Consider the following 8,363-nt stretch of genomic DNA (forward strand, 5'->3'; position numbering starts at 1 on the left):
AAAGAATGGGAATGGGTGGGTAGGGAAGTGGGGGGCGCTATGGGGGACTTTTGGGATAGCATTGGAAATGTAATTGAGGAAAATATGTAATAAATATATTAAAAATTTAAAAAAAGAAAAAAAAAGATTTTATATATATATATTCTGGGGCTGGGAGAGATGGCTCAGAGATTAAGAGCTTTGATTGATCTTCCAGAAGTCCTGAGTTCAATTCCTAGCAAGCGCATAGTAGTTTATAACCATCTATAATGAAATATGGTGCACTCTTCTGGCCAACAGGCATACATAATAAATAAAAAGAAAGAAAACAAACAAAAAATCGCTGGGCAGTGGTGGTGCACATCTTTAGTCCCAGAACTTGGGAGGCAGAGGCAGGTGGAATTCTGAGTTTGAGGCCAGCCTGGTCTACAGAGTGAGTTCCAGGACAGCCAGGGCTATACAGAGAAACCCCGTCTCAAAACAAAACAGCCCCCCCTCCAGCCCCCATCTTCTAGGTAGTCCTAGAGCATACCTTTAATCCCAGTACTCAGGAGGCAAAGATAGGCAGATCTCTGTGAGTTCAAGGTCAATCTGGTCTACAGAGCAAGTGCCAGGACAGCCAGGAACTATACAAAGAAACCTTGTCTCAAAAGTCAAACAAAAATCTAAGCAAAGTATAGTGGTAAACTTCACCCCTGTAATCCCAGCACTTGGGAGGCTGAGGTAGGGAGGTTGCCTTGAGTCTGAGGTTAGATAGATTAAGAGGTCGAGGCTAGCTTAGGTTGCAGAGTTAAGACCCTGTCCCACCACCACCACCATCACAACAACAATAAAAACTAAGTCTTAGTAAATCTGTAAATCTGAATATTTTGTTGTTTGAAACAGGATTTCACTACGTAGCTCAGGGTGACCTCAAAATCACATCAGGTAAGGTTTACCACCGTGCTAAAATCTTCAACAGTCTCTCACACACACACAGTAAAAATTGTAAAAAGAATCACTTTCCCCTCGGTTTCCCACTGTCACACACTCTGCATTAGAGAGCTCAGGTTCTGCAGGACTCCTGCTGCTGCCTGAGGGTACTTGCAAAGGGACACCGTACCACAGTGCAGCCCACTGCAGTTGGCTATGCCAGTGAGCAGGCTCCAGAGTCTCTGCTACAGTTTTCCTGCCTCTCAGAAAACTCTAATGGGCTTTTGATAATGATGACAAGGTTAATCTGCAGCCAGGTTTCTATGTGACAGTAAGAGCCAACACTTGCCAGGTTCCCAGCACGGGACTGGGCACTTAGTGGCCTCATCTCATTCCCAGCACTAAAAAAGGTGCCTCATAGATGGGGTTCAGCCATACAGTTAGCAAGCAGGGACGCTGCTGTCTGAGTTCCGGGGTCTATGCTGATGTCTGAGTTCAGGGGTCTATTCTGAGATGCTTTGCCTTCACTTGGAACAGTTGTTCTCGAACATTCTAGGACAGGCCTGGGTCCCCAGCACCATAGAGGTAGAGAGATCAGGTAGCTGGCCTGAGTCCTGGGGTCATGGTGCAATGGCACTTACCTTCCGGGTTGTGCTTGCGAAATGGACCCCGCAGGCCTTGCAGCTAGGTTCCGAGCCTGTGGGGGAAGGGAAGGAGCTGTACCCAGGGTTGGAATAGGCTTGTGTCCTGGCTCCCTGTGGTGGTGGTGCCTCCTCAGGCTGTCCATCCAAGCAGAACCAGTTGCAGCAGGATGCCCACATGATAAAATCTGGCACAGGAGAGGGAGAGGTAAGAGGTAAGATGTAGCATTACTGCACTTTTAGCCCTGTGTGTACAGGCAAGGCAGGATACATGCACCACACCAGTGTGGGGCCATGGAAGGCTCGCCTCATTGTTTACCACCAGAGTGAGTGTTCCAAATGTCAAAGACATTCGCTCTGCCAGAGCACGGTGAGAAACCATGCTGGTATGAGAGCTTTGTAAGGTGGCCTCGTCCTGACTAATTTAATCTGAAATCTTGCTTGATTAAAATGCACTCTTACCTTACAATCACAACCAGCTCAACACCCTCTTTATTCAAGGTCATTGTCTTGCCCTGAAGCTCAGAAAGAACTTTCTCACACACACTAACCATGGAGGGTGTGTGCTGTAAGTGGGCAAAGCCAGACGCAGTGACCTGTTCAGGAGTCCCAGCTAGCTAACTAGTTGAGACAGAAAAGGGTAACTTGAGCCTGGGCAATATAGCAAGTGCTCTGAAAAAATAGTATATAGACCACATGCCTTTAATCCCAGCACTCGAGGCAGAGGCGGCAGAGGCAGAGAGGCAGAAAGAGAGGCAGAGGCAGCTGGATCTCTGAGTTTGAGGCCAGCCTGACCTATGAGTGAACTGATGTTACACAGAGAAACCCCATCTTGGAAAACCAAAAAAGTATATAAACCAGACAGGCTTAAAGAAGCATATAGCTAATGCCCAGAGACTAACCAGAAAGCTGAGATGGTAAAAGCCCAGGTCTCTGACTCTAAATCCTCAGCCTTATCCTTAAACCATGTTATCTTTTGACTTTCCCTCCCACTAGCCTATGCAAGTAATATCTTAATCCACACTCCTGCTCCACTAAGCTCCTATGATTGCACTGTTCTTTTTAAAGATTCATCTTATTTATGTGTACATGTGTCTGTGTAAGTGAATGCCGCATGTGTGCAGGAACCACAAGGGCCAGAAGAGGGAGCTAGAGTTGCAGGTGGTTGTGAGCTGCCTAACAGGTGGTGGGAACAACTCTGATCCTCTAAGGAGCTCCTCTTCCGGGATGAGCCAGCGCCCTAGCCCTGTGGCGGCACTTCTAAAGCTTACTACACAGGTCATTTATTTTCTGCTCACACACTTTATTTAGCTCATCGAGGGCAGGGGGTACTACTCCCCAGTGTCTACACTGGAGCCCAGTGGTGCTCTGTATGTAACTAATACCGAACAATGTTGGGTCCTTGTCGATCAGTGCCTCTGTGGTTTAATTAAGAGTGTTTTATCTACTTAGATATTGAGGGTGAGGTTGGCTTTTTTAAGTTCACAGAACCAAACGTATCCAACCCCCCAAATGTTAGAAGGGCCTGATGAAGGTTTATTAAAGACTGCACTTCTGGGAGGCCTGAGTGAGTCCCCACAGGGTCTACTAAACACTGAGCACTGCGGGGAGACATGATCACGCCCCCCAGCAGAGCAAGCAGTCAGCTGCAGGGACATTCTGAGCCTGAGCTCTTTGCTCAAAGAGATACTAGATGAAACATCTAGTGTTGCTATTCAATAATCCACACACACAAATTGATACTTCCTGCATTGTCTCTTTTTAACAAAGGCATTTTCAGAGTTCAAAGACAGAAGGAACTAAGAGGCAAATCAGTCTAACATTGGTCATTTTATAAAAGAAAAAAAGCGGGGCACAGCAGGGAAGGGAGGGTGCAGGGTCCCATGGGTCACGATTTTAGGTGTCCAGACTTCTCCAGAATGTTTTAGACTTTCTAACACGGCCTCTGACACACTCGTGATATAGGTCATTTTCTTCTCTAAGCATTTAGCACCCGACCACCTGACCCTGACCCCTGTGAGAAAAGGGAATATGACAGTGCCCAGGCTGTTGCTGACTGGTCAAGCCACCTTGGCTAAGTACACACCAACACCACCTATCCTTCTGTCTGTCACTTACCAGAGGAGCTAAGTTACCATGTAAGAAACCCAATCTGCCTTTCTGCAAAATCATAGCACACACAGCATGATGGTAAAGACCATGTCGTGCATGCATCATAAGTTAATGAGTTTCTGTGGGGTTTGTTTGGAGGCCCTGTCTCTAGTAGCCCAGACAGGTCTTGAATTTGCTACATAGACAAGAGGTCTTAGAACTCCCTCAAGCTCCTGCTTCTACTTCCAGCGTGTAGCACCACACAAAGCGTGAATGCTCGGCCTAAAAGAAGCTCTGTGTTAACAAGACCTTAAGTGGCGTGTCCCTGAAAAGGAAGTTCTGCAGTTCTTATTTTGTTTTTTTGGTTTTTTGAGACAGGGTTTCTCTGTATAGTCCTGGCTGTCCTGGAACTCACTTTGTAGACCAGGCTGGCCTCNAACTCAGAAATCCGCCTGCCTCTGCCTCCTGAGTGCTGGGATTAAAGGTGTGCGCCACCACGCCCGGCTCTGCAGTTCTTTAAATCACATGTTAATATGTCCGAGTGCATGCTGACAGGACGGGCACAGAGTCCTGTCCTGCTCTGCTGCCTCTGAGCTGTGTTGTCCACCTTTAACCTATCACACCTCCTCTGTACTTCATGTTTGTCCTCTGACACTCTACAGGTCAGTAATGCCCTCAACACATTATTAGTTGCTTCTGTCTGCACTGTAAAAATGCCTTTTACCACAGTTTCCTCCGAGAAGGCGAAGGAAGACTATAAACCTAGAGGTTTCAATAGCTTACCATGTGGCTTTCTGGGCCTGTCCGCATGGGACAAGGCCATGGGTGACTCAGTAACTTCTCTTAAAACCTCTCCTTAGCCAGACATGCAGTCCACACCTTTAATTGCAGCACTCAGGAGACTGAGCAAGGCAGATCTCTGTGAGCTCAAGGCCAGCCTGGTTGATATGGTAAATCAGAGCTAGTCAGAGCTCCCTATAAAACACTGTCAAAGCCGGGCGTGGTGGCGCACACCTTTAATCCCAGCACTCGGGAGGCAGAGAAAGGCAGATTTCTGAGTTTGAGGCCAGCCTGGTCTACAAAGTGAGTTCCAGGACAGCCAGGGCTGCACAGTGAAACCCTGTCTCGAAAAAAAAAAAAAAAAGAAAGAAAGAAAAAGACTGTCAAAAAATAAACCAAGAACAGAAGAGAATCCCCTCACTTACACACACGTTCGTTCCTAATGCCAATTTCTTTGTCCTCCCAGTGTTCAGTAGCCATCCCCAGGGAGTTAAGGGTCTCCCGGAGTTGGCAGTGCTCTAATGAAGGTTTGAAGAAAGTTATGGGGGTTGGGGGTGGGGAATGGGACAAACATGCAAAGGCAAGACAAGGCAATAATTCACTAATAAAGGACATCATCTTGATGTGACAGCAGGGGACGTTTACCAGACAGCCAGGAATAGGAGCATTTTCTAAGACAAACAGTAACAAATGATATGACATGCACCATAGGAGAGAAATAACTACAAGATGCTTAGTAAGGCTAGGGTGGGTGGGGGTGGATGAGGTAAACAACTTTACCAGGAGCCATGAGAAAAATCCTGTATTCCAGGGGAAGGAAGCAGGACTTTTTGTGAAAACCTTACTTGATATGCGAGTTAAGTTGATTAAGAATTGAGTTTTCCCTATGGCACATGCATGTCCATGTGTGCGCATCTAGGCAGAAGACGGAGATTTAGGGGTGTTTGATGTACTGGAAATACACAGAGCCAGAGTGGGGCAAGACATGGATTAGATGTTCTGTGGCAAGCGAGGAGAGCTGACCAGGGAGGCAGAGGATGCTCACGGGTGGGAGAACCGCAAGAGCATTGCTTCAAAGAACTGAACAGTGCTGCTAAGTAACCCAGAGAGTGGAGCACAGTCAGGAACGCAAACTCAAAAAAAAAAAAAAAAAAAATCTAAAGTCCTTTGCCTTAACAAAGTGTGTGTGCTCTGCTTAGGAGAACGGCAGCTGACTAGTGACCACAGGAAAGAGAAGGAGAGACAAGAGACTCTGAGGTGCCTCGAGGATAAGCTATCTAGAAGAAAGAGCGAAGGCAGCAGCTGAAGAGGATGCGGGTCGCTAGTGTAAGTGCAGGCAAACAGGCCACAGATGAAGGGAAGCCATCAGCCATCAGTGAAGGGAGCAAGGGCTAGGGGGGACAAGAAATGTCATCAGGCAAGGGACTAGCACACTCCTGGACGGGGTCAGCCATCTTCCACCACTGTGGGATGGAGATGAAGGCAGATGGAACCAGAGAGAAAAAGGTAGCACTGGCGACAACAAGCAAAAGAATAGAATAAGAGGCGCCCAGGTCTGGCTACTTATGATTTCTGGGGATTCGGTGCAGAGGCAAAGGATTTAGCATGCACAAGGTCCTAGGCTTGTCCCATCTCCATCATGACAAAGAGGTAAGGATTCCTAAAAACAAGCAAGTGAAGACAGAGGTCAGGGCTCGGCCATGTGAGCAGGAGCGCTACACTGTGAGGTACAGGCAGCCCGGAAACAAAAGGCTGCCTGTCGGACTCCACCGGGCCTGATAAACGCTTAGGAGGAAGCAGCCTCTATGACAAGGGACTCAACCACAAGACCTGAAGGCCCAGTAAGACAGGAGAGCTACCATCAGCCACTGTGACAGGAGATCAGGCCCACTTCTAGCTAGGAGTCAGGGCAACAGAGCTTCCTCCACAGTCTGTCTCTGCACCTCAAGGGCCTCTTCTAAGCATCTCGGAAGAACAGCCTGTTCATCTGCTCTGAAAGGAGGCAGATGGCCCCCTGAGAAGACTTAACTCTTGCCACACTGTGACCCCACAGGTCTGTGTTCATCTGGGTATGTGCATTCAGGGAAGGTTAACTATGGAACAGAGGTGGCAAGTAACAAGAATACCAGTGTCAAAATATTCAGACCTGGGTCAGTCTCACAGAACAAATCCAAGCAAAGTTCACGGAGAAATTTAAATATCAGAAAAGAACCATCTGCTAGTGTGGGCAGTTAAAGTACTCATCTAAAAACTGTATTCATGGTAGGCTCCCAGGACAAGAGGCTGTCAAGCTAACAATGCTACTCTCTTGGGAAGGCTCTTGGGATCCCTTAACCCCAAACAAACACCATCTGATTACATTGCTGAATGACTAACCTGGGAACCAGCTTTGGGGAGTGGGTAAACAGGACACTTTGAAAGCGCCATTCTCTGCCCTACAAACTCCTTTCTAGATCTTAAAAAGAAAACAACCACACCTTTACTGAGGGCTCCGCCCAAACTCCCCACCCTACTCTGAGAAGATGGATTCTGGGCAAACACCACGCACACTTTTTTTTTTTTTTTCAAGACAGGGTTTCTCTGTGTAACCCTGGCTGTCCTGGAACTCACTTTGTAGACCAGGCTGGCCTCGAACTCAGAAATCCGCCTGCCTCTGCCTCCCAAGTGCTGGGATTAAAGGCGTGCGCCACCACGCCCGGCTTCACCACACACACTTTTACTGTGCTTGGCTGTGACCTTCCACCATGCGCAACAGGCAGAAGGTAGGGGATGCAAGATGGGGAGTGAATGAGAAAGCCATACTGTTCTCAGAGGCTCCCTACAGGAAAGCTAGCGAGCTTTTTATAACTTCGTGAGATATGTTGACATTTAATGCTGAACAGGAAAACTATGGTGTTAACAACAGAGCAAAATATTGCCTATTCCAGGTGGGTTTGGTACACCACCATAGAGGCAAGAAGGCAAATAGTAATGGTTTCTTTAAAAACAAACAAACAAACAAAAAACTACCACCAACAACAAACTACATTCCTAAGTAATTTTAAAACATTCCTCCATTTTGAACACCTGCCCAAGGCAAATGAATAACTTAATGTAGATCAGTAGCTGTTAAGGGCCTGGCCCTGAAAGGAGTGGGGCTAGAAAGGGAGTTCTGTGGCTAGAAAGATGGCTCAGCAGTTCCGACCACTGGCTGATCCTCCAAAGGACCCAGGTTCAATTCGCAGCACCCACACGGCAGCTCACAATTGTCTATAACTCGATTTCTAGAGGCTCTGACACTCTTGCACAGACATTAATGTCCCCAAGCTTTGCATGCAACCTGTTCTGATTCTAATTAAACATTCAGTGCACTGGCTCTGCAACAGGAGCTTCACAGATGCAAAGAGCTATATCCAGGAATTAACACATTCATAGTAAACCCACTGTATAGGACCTTATAAAGAGCCCTTAAAAAAATACCCAGTTGGAGCGCCCCCCCACCTCCAGCCTCAGGGAGGTACCTTTTGACACAGCAAATTATCAAGTGGCTGAATCATCTCACTTACCCAGGGATGGTCCACCTATGACCACTAATGTATTCCTGGAATGGTTGACAGCAATGAGGCTCTAAGTGCATAAAGCAAAGTATCCGGTGTTATAGATGGTCAATACAGGATGGGTTGAGTTTCATCTTGTATGCTATCCTTAAAAAGCAATTAAAGTACAGCTGCAGAGGCTTTGGAGGGAAATGCTGAGGAAGGCCCAGCAATATGGCACAGCCAAGGTTCTCTGAAGTAACTGATAACAATGTATGTATTTGAGAAGTGAAGGGCCGGGTGTGGTGGCACACGCCTTTAATCCCAGCACTTGGGAGGCAGAGACAGGCGGATTTCTGAGTTCCAGGCCATCCTGGTCTACAAAGTGAGTTCCAAGACAGCCAGGGCTACACAGAGAAACCCTATCTCGAAAAACAACAACAAA

At 47.2% G+C, this 8,363-nt stretch overlaps 1 protein-coding gene across 7 annotated transcripts in view; it reads right to left on the reverse strand.

Moving 5' to 3' along the window:
- Rffl (ring finger and FYVE like domain containing E3 ubiquitin protein ligase) overlaps positions 1 to 8,363 on the reverse strand; it is a 70,073-nt gene that overhangs the window by 13,415 nt on the left and 48,295 nt on the right. For all 7 annotated transcript variants that reach the window (XM_021176217.1, XM_029483016.1, XM_021176219.2 and 4 more), the window contains one exon: positions 1,533 to 1,720. In XM_021176217.1, coding sequence (XP_021031876.1) covers positions 1,533 to 1,712 — 180 coding nt within the window. In that variant the 5' untranslated portion in view covers positions 1,713 to 1,720. The remainder of the gene's footprint in view (positions 1 to 1,532; positions 1,721 to 8,363) is intronic.

This window comes from Mus caroli, chromosome 11 (assembly GCF_900094665.2).
Source record: "Mus caroli chromosome 11, CAROLI_EIJ_v1.1, whole genome shotgun sequence".
NCBI lineage: Eukaryota > Metazoa > Chordata > Mammalia > Rodentia > Muridae > Mus > Mus caroli.